Source organism: Brassica oleracea, chromosome C3, assembly GCF_000695525.1.
Source record: "Brassica oleracea var. oleracea cultivar TO1000 chromosome C3, BOL, whole genome shotgun sequence".
Lineage (NCBI taxonomy): Eukaryota > Viridiplantae > Streptophyta > Magnoliopsida > Brassicales > Brassicaceae > Brassica > Brassica oleracea.
This window is the reverse complement of record NC_027750.1, coordinates 215,989-233,614: the sequence shown is the minus strand read 5'-3', so window position 1 is coordinate 233,614 and position 17,626 is coordinate 215,989. Positions and strand designations below refer to the sequence as shown.

The 17,626-nt window shown below is 37.9% G+C and overlaps 4 protein-coding genes across 5 annotated transcripts; 2 read left to right on the top strand and 2 right to left on the bottom strand.

Annotated features, from left to right (window-relative positions):
- Positions 1-1,911: 1,911 nt before the first annotated feature.
- On the top strand, positions 1,912-4,314 carry LOC106335043. 2 transcript variants are annotated; one of them, XM_013773460.1, is made up of 5 exons: positions 1,912-2,235; positions 2,314-2,359; positions 2,437-2,603; positions 2,672-3,301; positions 3,662-4,314. In XM_013773460.1, the coding sequence occupies exons 1-5, from the start codon at positions 1,927-1,929 to the stop codon at positions 3,908-3,910; spliced, it is 1,401 nt and encodes a 466-aa protein (XP_013628914.1). In that variant the 5' UTR covers positions 1,912-1,926; the 3' UTR covers positions 3,911-4,314. The 2 variants fall into 2 exon arrangements, with proteins under 2 accessions (XP_013628914.1, XP_013628915.1); XM_013773461.1 differs by having other exon boundaries at positions 2,672-3,278; positions 3,662-3,688.
- Positions 4,315-4,531: 217 nt separating this feature from the next.
- LOC106335042 (RNA polymerase II C-terminal domain phosphatase-like 2) lies at positions 4,532-8,913 on the bottom strand. The gene is made up of 14 exons (XM_013773459.1): positions 8,469-8,913; positions 7,927-8,397; positions 7,550-7,760; positions 7,145-7,302; positions 6,967-7,037; positions 6,785-6,890; positions 6,613-6,705; positions 6,397-6,526; positions 5,986-6,287; positions 5,858-5,909; positions 5,445-5,578; positions 5,310-5,363; positions 5,094-5,190; positions 4,532-4,969 (listed from the first exon to the last, which is right to left on the bottom strand). The coding sequence occupies exons 1-14, from the start codon at positions 8,745-8,747 to the stop codon at positions 4,839-4,841; spliced, it is 2,289 nt and encodes a 762-aa protein (XP_013628913.1). The 5' UTR covers positions 8,748-8,913; the 3' UTR covers positions 4,532-4,838.
- A 204-nt stretch (positions 8,914-9,117) lies between these two features.
- On the top strand, positions 9,118-13,091 carry LOC106336393 (mRNA-capping enzyme). Its single transcript, XM_013775221.1, has 16 exons — positions 9,118-9,193; positions 9,396-9,553; positions 9,643-9,772; positions 9,849-10,000; positions 10,088-10,171; positions 10,258-10,320; positions 10,396-10,530; positions 10,617-10,838; positions 10,991-11,110; positions 11,217-11,266; positions 11,411-11,573; positions 11,677-11,817; positions 11,922-12,029; positions 12,103-12,201; positions 12,312-12,623; positions 12,718-13,091. Exons 2-16 carry the CDS (start codon positions 9,452-9,454, stop codon positions 12,838-12,840), a joined length of 2,004 nt encoding a protein of 667 aa, XP_013630675.1. The 5' UTR covers positions 9,118-9,193; positions 9,396-9,451; the 3' UTR covers positions 12,841-13,091.
- A 2,452-nt stretch (positions 13,092-15,543) lies between these two features.
- On the bottom strand, positions 15,544-17,281 carry LOC106328457 (mitochondrial succinate-fumarate transporter 1). Its single transcript, XM_013766900.1, has 2 exons — positions 16,650-17,281; positions 15,544-16,279 (listed from the first exon to the last, which is right to left on the bottom strand). Exons 1-2 carry the CDS (start codon positions 17,052-17,054, stop codon positions 15,740-15,742), a joined length of 945 nt encoding a protein of 314 aa, XP_013622354.1. The 5' UTR covers positions 17,055-17,281; the 3' UTR covers positions 15,544-15,739.
- Between the last annotated feature and the right edge of the window lie 345 nt (positions 17,282-17,626).

The window sequence follows — 17,626 nt, the reverse complement described above, 5'->3', positions numbered from 1 at the left end:
AAACATTTGGTGTGGTTAAAGAATGTAAAAAAAAAACACTTAAACTAGTGATTACAAAACAATATTGTTTGCATCGATCGGTTTGATATTTTCTTATAAATTAATTACAGCCTTACAATGAATTGATATGTTGCTACTTTTTTTTCTTTTTTTTGATATGTTGCTATTTACTAATGAGACAAAATTGTTTTGTGGGAAGCAGCCACTACATATGGCTTGGTCAAATGAATTGATTTTGATATTTATTTTAGGTGACTGAATTATTAATTTAAGCACATGTCCCACACAAATTGGCTGACCCCATGATATTTTCGAGAGACCAAATTAATCATCTATAAGCATACGTCTGAATCTGATTTATATGGATCCTGCGCACCAACTTCAATTCTCATTTTATCAGATAAATTGATAAAGAAAATATGATTGTTTTGTTAATTATTGACATTTTCATTGATACGTGAAACGTGAAACGTTAACGATGATGATTATAGTTTATAATAACGTAAGACAAACATTTTACTTAGTTATTATGTGGTCGAATGTGTTCGTTACGTATGTCAAATCATTAGCCAGCCTAATTAATTTGATTGTCCAATTACTTGAAGATCTATATAACATACACCCAAACCAATACGCCAAGACAACCTTATATATAGATTTCTTTTTTAATATTTGCTTTAAAAATGCCGAAATAACAAAAGGAACAAAACTTGATATATACGGTATCGGAAATAGATTCCATTGAATATTCGTGCCTCACGTATAAGCATCTTATCATTGTATAATATACACAACATGCAAAATTAATCTTACTTGGCTGTCCCACATGCATGTCGAATATCAGAACTACTCAACTTGGCAACAAATTACCGCACTAAATAAACAAGAAGCTAGATTTTTGAAGAAACAAAATAAAAGGCATAGCAAATCAGAAGTTTTAAGCTACAACGATGTAGCATGTACAGGGCTGGACGTAAAATCTAGAATCCAAAATCTGAACCAGACCCGCCTTGAAAAAACTGATATGTCATGCGATTTGAAATGAAAAAATATCTGAATAGATTTGGTAGGATGATACAAAACATAACTGAATCCGAATGAATGATCCAAAATTTTTAAAATTAATAATCAATAGAAATATTTGAAATATACATAAGTACTTTCAATGTTTATTTTGGTATGATATACAAAATTAAGTATTAAAATTTAAATATCTATTTATATATACACAAGTATTCACAATTTGCTCTTTAAAATAACAAGTTTACCCTTGATTTAACATTTTGTTTTCATGCTTGATTTAACACTTTGTTGTTATTTTTACCATCTTGATATGTGTTGGACTATTTTCTATTCAATTTAAGTGTCTGTCTTATGTTTTGTTTTTAAATTTTGATTTTTACTTTGAATATATCTGAATCGAACTGATATAACAGGAATCCGAACGATATATGATTATTCAATGAGTTTAAGAACCGAATCTAAATTGAATTCGACTCATACATATAAAGTATTAGAATGAGACTTTGAAGGGTGAACCCAAAAATCTGATCGTGAGTATCCCGGAACTGGGTTATTATAAATAAAAAGAGAAATGATCAAAGTCTTTAGTTCCAAAGCCCAAGTCAATGGGTAACGAATGGGCCTTACTAACTTAGATCAGCAATCCTTTCCCTGCGAATAAGTGGCCCATGGGCGTTTATCGGATCGTGCTTTCGTTTAATTTTATTGGGCTAATAATATCTTTAAATTAATATTTGATAGAATGTTCGTGACTCAATAATAGCTATTCTTTCACGGATCGTGAGCTTCCTCTCTCAACCTTCACACACAATCCAAGGCGTTCGTTACAAGCACGTGGGAAGCACTCGCGTGTATCTAACGGTATGAATTAAATGCGGATGAGGACCGACATGTGAGTTCCAAATGCACGGACATTGCCACGTGGGCGTATTATGCTTTACTTACGGCTCTCCACACACAATTCAGACAAACGAAGAGGATCGCTTGTCGCTGAAGAAGAAGAAGATGATGATCGGAGGAACCCTAACCTCTTCTTCTTCGACCTCCACCGCCAAGATCATTCTCGAAGCTTTCCCCGCGGAGATATTCCGTCGCGGTGGAGCTACCGCTGAGATGTTCCCAAGGAAAACGTCTCACCTCAAGCTTTTGCGTGTAGATTCTCTTCACGGCAGGATCCTTAAGCCGATTCCGCTTCGTTCATCCTCGATTAAGGTAACAGCATCTTCCATGATTCAGTATTTTTCTTTTTGTAGCTAACCGTTGAAGCTTTCTTCATGCATTTTCTTATAGGCAAATATAGAAGAAGAAGATGCAGAAACTGAAGCTGTAGAGAAATGTAAGTTTCTATTTTAATCCTTCCTAGTTTTATTGGCAACATTCGTGGATTGATCTACTTTTTTTATTATATTGCAGCCCCGGGAAGAAGTGTGCGTGTAAGGTTCCAGCTGCGGAAAGAGTGTGTCTTTGGGGAACATTTCTTCATCCTTGGTGACCATCCTGTCTTTGGCGGCGGTCTTTGGGATCCTGAAAATGCCTTACCTCTGAACTGGTCAGATGGCCATGTTTGGACACTAGATCTGGTACGTCTCTACTTGCTTGTTGATATTCTCAGTAAGAGGAGACTTACTCTTCTTTTTCTACAACTTAGGAGCTGCCTGTTGGAAGATTGGTTGAATTCAAGTTCATACTCAAGGCAAAGACAGGGGAGATCTTGTGGCAACCAGGTCCAAACCGTGCTATTGATACCTGGGAAACTAGCAAGACTATCAGAATATGTGAGGACTGGGAAAATGCTGATCTCCAAATGATGAGGGAGGAAGATTTTGTGCTATTCGATCAAGAGGAGGAGCAGTCTTCTTTTGTCTTGGATATGCCCTTAGTTGCTGAAAATGTCACGCATCCAAATCAAAGCGTGACGCTTGTCACTGATGCTTCATCAAACGGTGCAGGAGAGGAGGTTGAAGTGCGTGCACCTGTACAACAGATCACTTCAGTTGTAGCTGTAGAGAATGAAGGATACGTAAGTGATGATGAACCTGAGGAAATCTCGAGTTTCAATATCCAAAATGAAAAACCCATGGAGCACTCGAGTGGAGCTCTGACTGCTTGCCAGGATGGAAATGTGACGGAAGAAGCCATGTTTACTGAGGAAGAAAGTCCAGTTTTGGTACCCGGATTGTTTCCTCCGTCTGATTTGGACAGCGAAGAAGTAAGTGGACCCATCGCGCATGTGGCTGTGGAAGTTATTAACGAAGGTAAAGCCGAAACGTTCCCAGAGGTAATAACAACCTGATGGTTCCTGTTTTTCCTTACTCTAGGCTTCTTTCCCAACTCAACGAATAGGAATGCTCTGCCCTTATAGCTTGCTGTTATACCACCCGGCATGGCAATGAGATCTTTGTGTGTTGGTCCTTTAAGACATAGTGTTCACTGCAGAGTAAAACCGTTATTGTCCATCCACTCAGTTCCTCCATTTCATAAAAATCTTCCCATAATCAGTTCCACGGCAGAACGTAATGTATTAAACTTTAAGAAATGTGTGCTTATCTAAGATTTTTTTGAATGATCTTCCAGAAATATGATTTAGGCTGTATATGCCCTTATTGGCTAATGTAATTGATGGAGAAGCTGCTTGCAGGTAGATGAGAAGCAAGAAACCAAAGGAGAAAGAAACGAGAGAGGGAAAGTAAAAGCGGTTTCTGTGTTCGATAAATCAGAGCAAGAAGCAGGGAAAGGTGTAGAGAAGATGCATTACAGTGCAGCAGAGGAAGAGATACAGCTAGAGACAGAGGCGTTGCTTGGAACGCCGCATGTGCTATTAGAGAAAGACATCCAATGGGGACGCAGAAAGCTTTACAAGCTTCTAAGCAACTTTGGACTTTTATAAAAAACACTCTGCTCAAGTTTTGGAGTGCGTTTACATTTTATTGGCAAAAGAGCATCAAAGAAGATGATTCTCTCTTAGTTTCAGACAAGATCAGTCAAAAAGTTAGGCTACCTTCTTCTCTGTTCAACTTTGCATTTGTTTCTCTGAGAACTGAGAATAGATGGAAGCGTGTTCTGTGACTTGTCCTTGTATATATGTATTATCAAACGGTTTTAGTGAAGTGACAGATACTAAGAGAATGGCGTGTTTATGTTACGTACACAGGATGCATCAGGATGGTTACAGCAACTCTAGTCGCCATCTTTATATCTGGGTGGTTACTTGTAAGTGTGGTTCCAATTCTCCATGTATACTTTTGGCGTCACAAACTAGTGATCATGATTATCAAATGATTGTTAGGGTTTTTTAGAATTCCAATTTCTTGCATAATGAGGATGGCCATGATTATGATACGAGTCAGTTTTTTTTGGAATTCAAAATGCTTGTAAATTTAATAATGTGGTTTATTAGTTATAGACTTTTGGTGATCTCAAGGAAACGCCGTACGTTTAGGAGCACTTTTATTTTCTCCAGATTATGTTATCATTGGAGCGCTTCCCTTTGCAACTCCACACACTGCTCTTAAAAACAAGATTAGTTCAACATCAACAAAAATATAATCAACTATACAAATAGTTTGTGCAAAGACCAGATGCTACTATGGGAAAATGATTATATATCTAACACGATATAGCACCCTTATTTGGGACTTTTTTAACAGAAAATAGTGTGATAGAAGCCACTGATCTATATAGCTCTGTTCCATTTGGTTAAGGAATATTTAACTTACACTTTCTTCTTCCCCACATATTTCTCCGTAGTTGTTAAGACCATCACCTACCTAAATTTCCGCATTGCAGAGAAAACTGACAACTCAGAAATGTTTTCTTCAGGTGGCTTCTTCTTCTTCAAGCCCTTCGTTCCCTACAGCTTCATTGTTTTCCCACAAAAACCCATTTTCATTTTTGGAACCTCTCTCTGTTTCTCCAGCAATAGGTGAGACATAAGCAACATATTTTTCTGCAGAAAAGCAACACAAACACCAGATTTGACTTAAAATAACAATCTCGGGACTTGATCAAATGGTTATGACAGATCCACAGTTCAAAAAGGACGAAAAATCCACCCCAGTGGTAATTTTTACCAGCCAAGCTCCGAAGAGCATTCTCAGCCGCTTGTTGATGTGCATCCTTTTTAGTTTTTGCCATCCCAATGCCTATCTTCTCACCCGTGAACAAAACCTATGCATCATTAACAGCAAGCAACAATATTCTTTTTTTTAGAGAGTAATAAGTTAGCATTAGACAAAGGGACTTCACTAACTAACAAACTAAGAAATATCGAAAGGTGTCCAGCTTACCTCAACTGAAAACTGTAACTCTCTGTTGGTACTCATCACAGTCCTAAACTCCACCTGTGAAACTCGTATTATCAGTTCCTCACATTCGACGGAAAGAATATAAGCAATAGCTCGGGTGGTTATGAAAATATGTACCTTTGAACCGCATCTTCTTCCAATTTCCTGCAGTGCACTCACAAATAAGTGAGATTGCCCACCATTACTCTTTCCACTATCTGCATGATTTTCTCCACCATTTGACACCAGTTGACTCTGGGGTATTCCCCCTTCTGCAAATAGTTTGAAACAAATGCTATGTTAAAGGCCATTGATGCACTTCGTTCCTCAAGTAGTTGTGAGTCTCAACTTGTGACAGATTCCTTGCAGTTATATTATATGATTTATATCAGATGGGAAACCAGTGATCATCCTATCTAAGCCAGTCTATAGTGTAGCTGAAGATGAGGTACACTGAAAACAAGCTTCGTGGAGGAAACAAAAAAACTCAGTGTTCCGACTATCCAAATTAATTGCAGGTTGATTACATTAGTTTTGAAACTGGATCATACCTGTCGGTTGACGTGAAGCATTTTGCCTTTTGAGGTCGTCATCCACACATAACTGCAAAGAAAACTCTCAGACCCTAGACAGTATAGTTTTGATGTCGAAAGATAACTACATAGAATACTAAACCTACCTCTTCGCTCCTCAAGTGGGATGGGTTTGTGACAGGAGCAGAACCTTGTATACCATGAGGAAACTGATTTGAATAACCTCCTGCAGGTCGACCAGGAAAAGGAGTTCTGTTCTCGTCATCTACCAACCAACCACCCTGAGGATGCATAGAAGACGAAGGTGGTTGCATAGGAATTCGAGACAGAAGAGGAGGCTGATTGAAGTTCTGGTTTCTTATATCAACACCAGGCCTCATCATAAGAGGTCTTCCACCATCAGAAAAAGTGAAGCCATCTCGTCTAGGAGCTCCAAGCAAACTAGGTTCTAGATTTTGATTGAACACAAAAGATAGAAAACGTCAGAGGCAAAAACAGTAACATGAAAAAAAATATTAACTGTTCCAAGTCCAAAAATCCGAGTTAAAAATTCTTACTATGAGAAGGTAACAATGCTGCTGCGGTTGTTGTGCTAGCGTTATTTGGTATTACTGCTATCTGCGGCTTGGGGGTTTCAGATTTCTGCTCAGCGTTACTCGTTGCAGGAGTAGAAGAATCAGCTGCAGACTTCTCATCCCGAGAAATCGAAAAGTCAACAGAAATCAGATTATAACTGACAAAAAAATCTCTAATTTTGTATCTATTTTACTGACCGCTTGGTTTAGTCTGCGTTCCACTTCACCCCCACACATTCCTTCGATAACTGGAGGAGCATTTATGTTTCCATTTGAGGCAAAGACAGGATCCTGCAGACAAATGTAGCTAGATTGGGCCAAATTTCTGTGCAGTACATTCTACAAGGATAAAATTCTAACTAAAACTTACCTCTATAATGACATAGTTGCTCACATCCGGTGAAGGGGGTAAATTTTCCACATCATCTTCATGGTAAACCAAAGATATACTACTCATTAAACTCTCATCAAATTCCCTGGCACAAATGTCCAGAACCGTAAGAACAACCAGCATGAATTCATTACTTTAAACAAAGAAAAAAAAAAACTTACTTGAAAAAGTAACCTCTGACATTGCACGCAACATTTCTTGCTACGCAAAGAATTGGAACGGGAAGAGCTGTCTGATAAATGGGCATAAGAAATTGGTTAGATACCCACATGAAAATGAAAGGATAAGAGTATTTAATTTGCAGCTTAATAATCAAAGAATTCAAGAGCAACAACATGCCTCTGCCTGTGGAGCATAATATGGAAGATATGCAGGAACAACATGAACCCGTGGTTGATCCTTGTCCTCCCAAACCTTAACACGATCATCAATAACCATTGCCATTTTAGGGTGGCATATGCCACCTTTGAAGACATTTAACAACGATTTCTTGGCATCTGCTATGCAAAGAGTAAGAAAAAGGTGAATATATTTTTGGTTAAGATGATAAGGTTAGAACTGAGAGGTAAGCAAATCAAATCAGGCAGGAGAGAAGAGGCAACGTATAAAATAACAATTCAGCACAAAAACAGTAATGAAAGAGATGTACAAAATTAAGAAAGCTACCACCAATGGCAGCATGGCCCACCTACGTACTAAAACCAAAGTCACGGCGTATGAAAGAAGCCAGAGATGAGTTTTGACCTGGTTTAACGCATACAATACGATCTCGAAGCTCCTTGAGGCCTATCAGGTGTGCTTCGGGATCGAGTAATCTCCACATTTCCAAAGCATAATCCCTTTCAGCCATGGTACAAACATAAACTTCAAAGCGTTTCCTAGTGTTTGCTGTCAAATAGCTCCTTAACTCCTCCCACGCTGGTCTAAGTTTTACAAGCACACTAGTGTCACGGATCTGCATCAGAAATAATCCCCAGACAGGAGACAAAAACTTGATTAAGTTCCAACAATAAAAACTAGATTACTCATGTGTGCTTAAACGACCTTATCCTATCACATGCCAGACAAAGGTAAGGCCATTAGATCAGATAAGACGATACAAAGAAAGATCTTGTTCTAACCTCAGGATTGATCCGAGTAAGAACGGTATTCTTTTCAGGCAATCTAATGACGGGTCTATAAACTTTCTCGAGGCCGTCAGAGGTAGGGCGGACCTCCTCACGCTGAGCCTTAAGCAAAACTCCGTTATCAAAAGCATAGTCATTATCAATATACTGCTTGAGGAGCATCCTATCATCCATAAACCTTTTAAGCTCAGCGGACATTCCATGAATCCTGACGGGATCAGACTCCCGGGAGATCCAAACCTTGAGAGCTTCGATGCGATCCTCAAAGGACTTCATGGTATGGGCAACAATGAGAGTCTCATCAAGATCAAAGACAATAGAGAGACAGCGAGTGTTAAGCATCCTTAAACAGGAATCGTAGAGACCTAAAGGGAGTGAGAAACACCAGAAACAAGGGAACTTCTTCTCCTTGCTCGGCATCGCCACTAAATGAATCTCCGTTTCTCCCAGCAATACCACCGCAGTCTATAATCATCACCAAATCAAATCAAATCAAAGTTCATGACTATCTATAATAATCAATTTAAAATGCTAACCTTCAATTCATGGAAACAGACGGCGTGAAGACGCATCAACTCGGGAGGTTTGACTGGAGCGGAGGACTCAAGCTTGCAACGAACGGAGAAAGAAGCGATAGTCTGGAGAATGGCGAGCGGAGGACACCTCTCGCCGGCCGGAGAAACGTGGTGGATTCGAATCTCGTCGTTCGGGAAGCGAAATTCGTTGCCGGGGGAGGATGAGACCTGCTTCACATCGAGCTCCCCCAGACGCAGCTCTCCGTGGTAGACCATCGATTTCTGACCTAAGCGATTCATCGAGAATTCGTCAATACCAAGAACGAATTCGCCAGCGGAGAAAACAGATTTTGGAGAATGCGTGAGGAAAATCTGAGATCCAAGAGAATATTTCAATATTTTCTCTCTTCTTGGCTACTTTCTCTGTGATTTTTTTTTCGGTGGTTTTTTGTGAAATTTATTCAACGGGAAGAGCATAAATGAGAAGAGCTTCAGATATTTATAGGCAAGAAGAAGGTGTGTAACCGAAATTACGAAAAAACCTGAAACCTATTTACACGTGGCGCAAGATACGTCATCGAGTTTCCACCAGCAACGTATATCAGCCGTCCGATATGACCGTGCTTTTTTATTACCAACTTTACATACCGGTTTTACCCTTAAGTATATATATAATGCGAGTGTTGTTGATCGCTGCTCTCTTCCTTCTTTCATCGACGACGACGACGACTCTCTCTCTATCTCCGGTAGGGTTTTCCATATTCCCGCCGTCTTTGATTCTCATCTGATTGATATTATTTGGATTGATTCTGCTAAAGTGCTCGCCTTGATTCAGTTCGCCTTCTTCATTTTTCAATTGAAATAATCATTAGAAAGGGGAAAGGATCGCCGCATCTCCTTAACCTTTGATGATTTTGTGTGTTTCCTGATTCAAATTACGCTTTGTAGAGAATCCGATTTTGGATTGCTTTTTGCCAATTTGATTGTCTGCTGGTGCTGGTGAGATGGACCTAAATGCTTCACCGGAGCCCGAGGAAGAGGAGGATCCTTTTCTTAAGAGACGCCTTGAACCCCGAGCAGAGTCTGCTGTTGAGATCGCTAGACGGGTACCATTTGATTCTCTCTACTATGATGCTTGCTGCTGCTTTTGGATGATATATATTTATATTTAGTTTTGGTATTTGGTTTAATTAAGGAGCGGGAAGAAAGAACCAAAAGGATGAGACTTGACAGGCCTTCCCGAAACTCTCACCGTGATCACCACCAGTTTCATCACAACAACAATGGTGATACTAGACTCTATGATAAAAGCAAGATCCCTCAAGGTACAGCCACTTTCTCCAAAGATTGTGTTGTTCTTCTATATTCTCTAGTATCATCTTCTTTTTGGCTGACAAATAGGTTGGCTGGAGTGTCCTGGTTTTGGTCTGGAGATAGGATGCATCATTCCTTCGAAGGTTCCACTTAGCGAATCTTACAACGAACATGTTCCTCCTGGCAAAAGATACTCTTTTAAACAAGTCATCCGCAACCAGAGAATCAGTGGACGAAAAGTAATGTCTTCACTTCTTTCTATTCTATCTGCAACTCTCCTCTAACCTCTGTGACCTAAACATACTCTCTCTTTTTTTCTATGTCAGCTTGGTCTAGTGATTGATCTAACCAATACAACTCGTTACTATTCCACACTTGACTTAAAGAAGGATGGCATCAAGCATGTTAAGGTGAAATGCATGCAATTCATGTTTTTAATTATGTTTCTATTGTCTGCTCCCTCCTTTACCGGATTGCTTTTATCTTTCTTTTATAGATTGCTTGCAGGGGTCGTGATGCGGTTCCGGATAATGTCTCTGTTAACTCCTTCGTCAACGAGGTACTCTTTTCGTCAATTCAATCAACCTTATCCGCTGTGTTAGTGCCTCATTCAAGGACACTGTACTATCCTCAGGCTATTCAGTTCATCGTTAATCAAAAACACCCAAAGAAGTATATCCTTGTCCACTGTACTCATGGGCATAACCGCACAGGGTTCATGATAGTTCATTATCTTATGCGCTCTATGCCCACCATGAACGTTACACAGGTTAAGTTTCTTCACCACACGCGTTGTATTGATTCTTTTTATTCTAGAATGGAGAATCTTACCTCCCTGTGTGGCATTTGTGGCAGGCGTTGAAAATGTTCTCTGATGCTCGCCCACCTGGGATTTATAAACCGGATTATATTGATGCTTTGTACACTTTTTATCACGAAATAAAGCCTGAGACTGCCACTTGCCCACCAACTCCTGAATGGAAGAGGTCTACCGAGCTTGATCTCAATGGTGATGCAGTTCATCAAGATGATGGTGATGGTGATGATGATGATGATGCTCAGCCTGCCCCTGTCCAAGTAAGTGTGTTGCTTATTATTTATTAAGCTCTTAACACCTATTCACAGAAGTTTCCATTAAAATCACTATCCCGCATGCAGTTATAAGCGTCAGATGTGCTGAACTGCTGATCTCATTCGTTTGTTGCTGATTTTGCCTTTTGTGGTTTCAGGAAATCAGTCAGGAGATTGTGACGATGTCAAATGATGACATATTGGGTGATGAAATACCCCATTATCAAGAAGAAGCTTACCGAAAATTCTGTTATAAGATGCTTATGATGAGTATTGGGGTAGAATTCAAATGTTTTATCTGTTATTTTTAGGCTATATGTTCTTATGGAATATTTCATTTCGCCTAATTTTGTTTTTCTGGATTAAATTTTTGCTGTGATACAGGGAAGAGGATGTGCACAATTCCCAGGGTCACACCCTGTATCCTTAGACAGGTATGACTCTCTGCCTTGTGGTAGTGAATACAATGAAGATTTAGCAAGTCTAATGCTCTTAATTTTAGGGGTTCATTAGACCTTGTCTCTCAGTGTAGTTGAATCTTACAGCTTTTCTTTTTTGCATATACTACTTGTTGACAGGGAGAGTTTACAACTATTGAGACAGCGGTATTATTATGCGACATGGAAAGCAGATGGAACACGTTATATGATGCTCTTAACTATAGATGGTTGCTATCTAATAGATAGGAGCTTTAAGTTTCGAAGAGTACAGATGCGTTTCCCCTGTAGGCACTCAAGTGGAGTGAGTAATTTTTTTGTCATTGCCTAGAGGCCTTTTATTGTGTGAATATCTAAAACTTGTTAATTCCCTTACAGTGTTTTTTTGTTTTGTTTTGGGGGGGTAGGGAATGCCTGATCAAGTACATCATTTCACTTTGCTTGATGGAGAAATGGTGATAGATAATCCGATGAATGAAAAAGGGCAGGCGAGGAGGAGGTACCTAGTATATGACTTGGTAGCAATCAACGGCGAATCAGTCGTAGAGGTTGGCACTGTCATTATTTCATCACATCCATCTTTGGTTGCTTTACATTATCAACCATTGTCAGGTTTTTAGTAACTTACAGTTATTTCTTAAAAATGAACCAGCGGACATTCTGTGAAAGATGGAACATGGTCGTGCACGAGGTGATCAAAGGCCGTGATGTTGATAAGCAAAGGAATCATTGCTACAGATACGACCTGGAGCCTTTTGGTGTGAGTCACCTTTCCTGCCACACGCCATATTTTTTCATTTTCTTTGTTGTTAATTTTTGTTGTTGTTACTTAGGTACGGATGAAGGGTTTTTATTTGCTCTCGACAGTTGAGAAGCTTTTGAAGGGTACCATTCCGTCACTTTCGCATGAAGCAGATGGCCTTATATTTCAGGTAAACCATATTCAGATTTTTCTGTTTCAAGGTCTGAACACGCAGACATGCACACATATTTGATTGCATTTCGTGAGCTGACATATGTTATTGGGGACTAATAAAAACAGGGTTGGGACGATCCTTACGTTCCCCGAACGCATAAAGGTCTACTGAAGTGGAAGTATGCGGAAATGAACTCAGTAGACTTTCTGTTCGAGATGGGTGAGGAAGATGAGGGTTGCAGGATGCTCTTCTTGTTCGAAAGAGGGAAGAAAAAGCTTATGGACGGATATACGGTTGAGTTTAGAGATGGTTCGGATCCGTCAAGTTACAATGGGAAGATTGTAGAGTGTTCATGGGATAAGGAGAAGAAAGTATGGGTTAGCATGCGTATCAGAGTCGACAAAACTACACCAAACGATATCAACACCGCTCGTAAGGTTAGTGTTTTAAAGCAGACAGATCTATCTGATATTTAGAAAGAAATAAAAAATGTTGATCTATTTCCTCGTGTTATTGTGTGTGAAAATTTAGGTGATTAAAAGCATAAACGACAACATCACAGAGGAAGTGTTGCTTCAAGAGATAAGAGAGATCATCCGTCTCCCAATGTACGCTGACCGCATTCGAATGGATCTTCGAGCTGCTGGACGTTGAGAATGAGTGACAATATAGGTCTGCATAATGCACACACACCAGTAATGTTACCTAAGAAATCCAGTCAGAAGACGAGACTGTAAAACTAGCATTGAATCATTATAATCGTTTTTCACACAGAAACCTTACCTCACTCGATTAGATCTTTTAAATAATACTATGTTCCTCATCTTTGTCGCCGTGGTTCCAACAATCTATTGTTATATGATTTTTTTTTTTAAACACTTGGTTATATGATCAGATCTTATCTTTTTCCCGTGAACTGCTAAACATGTGTTACATGTAACTTTGTTGCATCAATTTTTCAAAAAAAAAAAACAGTGGGTAATTCGAAAGAGAGAAAGGCCTAATACAACCCAAGCCTAAATAACCTTTTAAACTATTTTTCTAATGGATATTTGGTTCTTGTTCTTTTTCTTCTTGATTACTTACTCTTAATTTTCTCACTTTAGCAGCAAAACCTCACCAAATCTTTCTCATATCTTTATTTTTATTTGTTTTTACTTGCATAACTGAGTAGGAAATGTTACCGGCAAAAACACTCAATTCTTTACTGAATTCTCAAAGATCGTGGTATTTTCATTGACAAAATCTACCATCAAAACCTCTGTTATGAGTACACGTTGGAAGAATATATAGATTTTTGATTCCAATGTGTTTTAAAGCCCATCATATGAAATCAATCATGATCATCATAAATAGTATGCATTTTGCCTTCAAACTTTTTACATTCTTTCCTTTTCATATCATCATAGACTTTTTGCCTAGACGACCAAATGATATAGACAACCTGATAGGATTTGCCTTATACCACATGCCACATAAACTTTCTATTCGATGCATTGGGTTTGATCAAGACTACATTTTACTAGACTATGTATTATATACTTGATCATTCTAGACATGATGGCAAAGTTGAAGAAGATAGTCAAACTTATTTTGGGGTGTAGCTTCCTTGAGGTATCTTATCATTTACTTTGGGTGTGAACCATTACATCACTTTTTGAGCAGATTTTGGACACTTCAAATTATTTGGCTTACTACAAAGTCTTCATCAAGGCTATTAACATAATTTTATAGGATACCAACATCTAATTATAAACTGAAACGTTGATAGAAAAAAGATGTAACATAATAAAAGAAAAATATAAGCATAACAAAAGAAAAATATGTTGTATTGAAAATTAGATGATTGATCAATTTATTCCTCATCCAGCCATTACATGATTTTGAAGATTAGAAAAAAGAAAGACAATAACTTTTATTTCAGTTAAAATAACCATTTTTATGGGAAAAACATAAGACAGAACAGACGTAAGACTTTGGAAAATGTATTATTCAATAGTGATTTGAAGTAAATTCTTTAATTTTCATAATCTATTGTTGTTTAATGTTTGATTTTAAATCTTTCTTAAAATCAAGTGTGATTGTTTTTTATATTAAGAGATTTCAGTGTAATGTTTATTAGTTCTTCTATTTAATCTTTTTGTTAAAAATGTGTGAAATATATTGTTATTCAATTAAAATTTTGAGTAAAAAATGGTAATGGTTATATATATATATCAGATTCTTATAATTCATTTAATTGAAAAGGTTTAATTAAATTTAAATATATATTTTTGAGAAAACTTCATTCAATAATCTAACTTTTATCTTAAATTTCATAATCATTCTTTATTACTTTGGAATTCAGTCATGTTGTTATAATTTCTTGGGAAAGGTATATCATAGGCTAGTGTTGAAAGCAAGAAATAATATTTAAATTAAGAGTTCAAAAACTTAATTTTGAAATCTGTGAGCTTGTTCCAAATATGGCCTAATACACTGTCCGTCCAATAAGAGAATTGTCCTATTCCAAAGAAATATGATGGTAAGATTTCAATTTTTTTGTATTGGAAGTATATAGTGTAGTCAAATGAGATTTTGAGATGATTTGTATTAAAAACTAATTTACTGTTATTCAATCATAAATTTTAAATTTTTATTTGAAATCCACTATTATTCAGTTTGATATTTAGTAACATTCTCTGCTATTGAAATTATTTGAAGTTGTGAGTTTTATACATCTGATTTTAAAATGTTTGGTTTATTAGTTAAAAATAAATATCTAAATCCCATGGTTTTAGGTTAAATTTTAGAGTGGTTAGACGATTTCTAATGATGCTTCATATTTTACTTTTTGCTTCATTTTTCGTTTTTTTTTGCTTCTGGTACTTTTATTTTTTCATCATTTCTTCAATTTTTGAAGAATTTAACAATATTAGTTTAAATTTGAAGAAATATTATTAAGTTTTTCATTATTGGATAAAACTTTTTATTTACAAACTAATCCTTAAGCGTAACTGTTATATTGGAGTAAATTATAATTGTTATTGTCACCCTAATAATTTCAAAATTTGTATTGTTATTTCATCTAATTAGATTTTAATAACAAAGAACATGAAAAATATTCATTTAGAAGAATTTGATGTTCGATTTTAGAAAAATTTAAAATAAAATAAGCTCTATTTTTCGTTTTGGAACGCTTAAGTTAATCACTTAAAATATATATATATATATATATTATATATATTCGGTGTTTTATTACAAATTATAATATTCTTTGTTTATTTATTTCTGTTATATTTAATAATTGTGTCTTTTTTTGTCAGCAGAACAAAAAAAAAACTTGAAAATTTGAAGAACAAATATAGTTAACAAAAATCATATCAAAATTTCCAATTCATATAAAATCATATAAATCTTCCCATCACTCTGAATTGAATACACATCCCTAACCCTAAGAGTGTGTTTCGTTATTATCAAAAATGTCTTGGGGAGAATTGAGTTTGGATTTTTCCCATTTCTCACAAAAATAAACCAACATGAAAAGAAACAAATGTCATGTCTCTCTCACTCTCTATAAAGGTGCGTTAAGGAGATATCTCTTCTCATAAAGACCAGTGACCTGATCAGCAACAGCCCACATAATGGCTTGTCCAGGAGGAATCCTCATCAGCCTCGGCAACAATCCTCTCCATAGAGCCACTAATCCTTCCTCAGCATAAATGGTCCTAATGGCGTGAACCATCCCTCTGTATTTCAGCCCACCTTCACCGTCTCTGGTCTGAGCCATCAACCTGGTCTTGACCACATCAAAAGGTCCGGTGCAGAAGGGACCAGCGGTTCCAGCTAAGAACCCAGAGATCATGGACTGCCAGGGCTGCAAGGCTTGGCCGTCGCCTTCGTGCTTGTTCCACAAGAGGACGTCAAAGGAGTTTTTAGCAGTGAACATGACAGCTTGGTTGGTGCCGTTACGCATAACGGTGGGTGCAGCACCAGACCATAGACCCAAAAAGGATTCTTCTCTGACGATGGTACGAGCACAGTGGATGGGACCTTTGTACTTGAAAAGCTCGGGACTCAAACCTTTCTGTTGCTGAAGTCTAATCTTCACCACCTGGAGATTTAGAGGAATCAAGAAGAGAGAACTAAACCGTATTTTCAGAAACTAGATTCTATATACTCCGAGATGAATCCTTTTTCATGAAACCAGTCAAAGACGCAAAATGCTTCTACTTAATGTTAGTGATTATCAGATTGGGCAAGATTAAGAACAATGGGAGCAGAAGAAGCACAATGCCCCATCTACGTAGCAAACAGATCTGTATTTCAATAAATCTCATTGCTGCTGGCTTATTGATAAGCAGGCGAATCTGGCGCATGAATAATCTTTTCCCAACTAACTATTTTGTTTAATTCCATTCACTATCTAAAATAATCTGGAGAAGAAGCCATATGTGATTTGAGCAAGAAAAGGGGGAAGTAACCTCAAAGGGTGTAACAATGGCGAGCGCTTCGAGAACACCGGCGCCAAATCCGGATAGCAAACGGCCGTGGTTGCTCACCTTTCCCGTCTCCGAGTCCTTGAACACGGTCTGGAACATGGCGTTGGATCCCATCCGAAGCGTGTACTTGAGCGTCAGGTGAGTCGCGAACGGCGTCAAACCTTTCCACAGAGCGCGGACGCCTTCGGTGCGAACCACCGTGGAACCGCAGTGCGCGATTCCCTTGTAGGCGCCCCCGCGATCTAGCTGGAGACGCGTCTTGATGACGTCGATCGGCTGGAGACAGCACGCCTCGACGACTCCGCCGAGCGAGCCCGAGATTGCCTTCATGTAGGGCGGTATCGACGCCTGGCTCTTCGAATCCGTCCTCGCCGGTGCCGCCGCCATCTCCACTAGATCCTCGGCTGAGAGAGAGAGAGAGGAGAGAATTGTTACGTTTGAGTGAGTTATATGCTTATCTCTTCTTTTACTTCGTTCGCCTACCCACCTCACCTCACCTCCTGGCCTCTGCTGTCATCAGACTCTCTCTCTTTAATTTATTTGTATCTTCCGTAATTAATTCACAATTAGCAAAATCTTTTCTTGGAAACCTAACAAAACGAATCTTTTTGTATCTTTTTTTTTTTAATTTATACAAATGTGAATAAGCAAGCATGAAAGAAAATAACACACTCTCTCTCTCTCTCTCTCTGCCTGTCTTCTCATAAATATTCTCCCAATATTTCTTCAATTTAATAGGAATTTTTATTTAAAAATATTTTGTTGATTACAGTACGTAACAAAAATGATTAAAAGAGGATTGGTAAAAAAGGAAGCCAACTAAAACTTCAACGCACGGCTCATTTTGTGTAACATCTCTTTCATCCACCATGTTCAAAGACCCCCACTACTGAATCTCTTTTGGCAACAGTTTATACTACTCTCTTTAATTCAAAAGTTCTCTTCCCAAAGTTTGTTCA

What these genes read in the sequence shown, in the direction of transcription:
- LOC106328457 (XM_013766900.1), bottom strand. Translation starts at nt 17,054, where the DNA reads ATGGCGGCGGCACCGGCGAGGACGGATTCGAAGAGCCAGGCGTCGATA. An exon ending in CCATTGTTACACCCTTTGAG is followed by an intron (nt 16,280 to 16,649) that starts GTTACTTCCCCC and finishes CTAAATCTCCAG; the next exon opens with GTGGTGAAGATTAGACTTCA.
- LOC106335042 (XM_013773459.1), bottom strand. Translation starts at nt 8,747, where the DNA reads ATGAATCGCTTAGGTCAGAAATCGATGGTCTACCACGGAGAGCTGCGT. An exon ending in ATTATGCTCCACAGGCAGAG is followed by an intron (nt 7,038 to 7,144) that starts GCATGTTGTTGC and finishes CCCATTTATCAG; the next exon opens with ACAGCTCTTCCCGTTCCAAT. An exon ending in TGCTCTTCGGAGCTTGGCTG is followed by an intron (nt 4,970 to 5,093) that starts GTAAAAATTACC and finishes GCTTTTCTGCAG; the next exon opens with AAAAATATGTTGCTTATGTC.
- LOC106335043 (XM_013773460.1), top strand. Translation starts at nt 1,927, where the DNA reads ATGCACGGACATTGCCACGTGGGCGTATTATGCTTTACTTACGGCTCT. An exon ending in TTCGTTCATCCTCGATTAAG is followed by an intron (nt 2,236 to 2,313) that starts GTAACAGCATCT and finishes ATTTTCTTATAG; the next exon opens with GCAAATATAGAAGAAGAAGA. An exon ending in AACTGAAGCTGTAGAGAAAT is followed by an intron (nt 2,360 to 2,436) that starts GTAAGTTTCTAT and finishes ATTATATTGCAG; the next exon opens with CCCCGGGAAGAAGTGTGCGT.
- LOC106336393 (XM_013775221.1), top strand. Translation starts at nt 9,452, where the DNA reads ATGGACCTAAATGCTTCACCGGAGCCCGAGGAAGAGGAGGATCCTTTT. An exon ending in CTCAGCCTGCCCCTGTCCAA is followed by an intron (nt 10,839 to 10,990) that starts GTAAGTGTGTTG and finishes TTGTGGTTTCAG; the next exon opens with GAAATCAGTCAGGAGATTGT. An exon ending in CAGATGGCCTTATATTTCAG is followed by an intron (nt 12,202 to 12,311) that starts GTAAACCATATT and finishes TAATAAAAACAG; the next exon opens with GGTTGGGACGATCCTTACGT.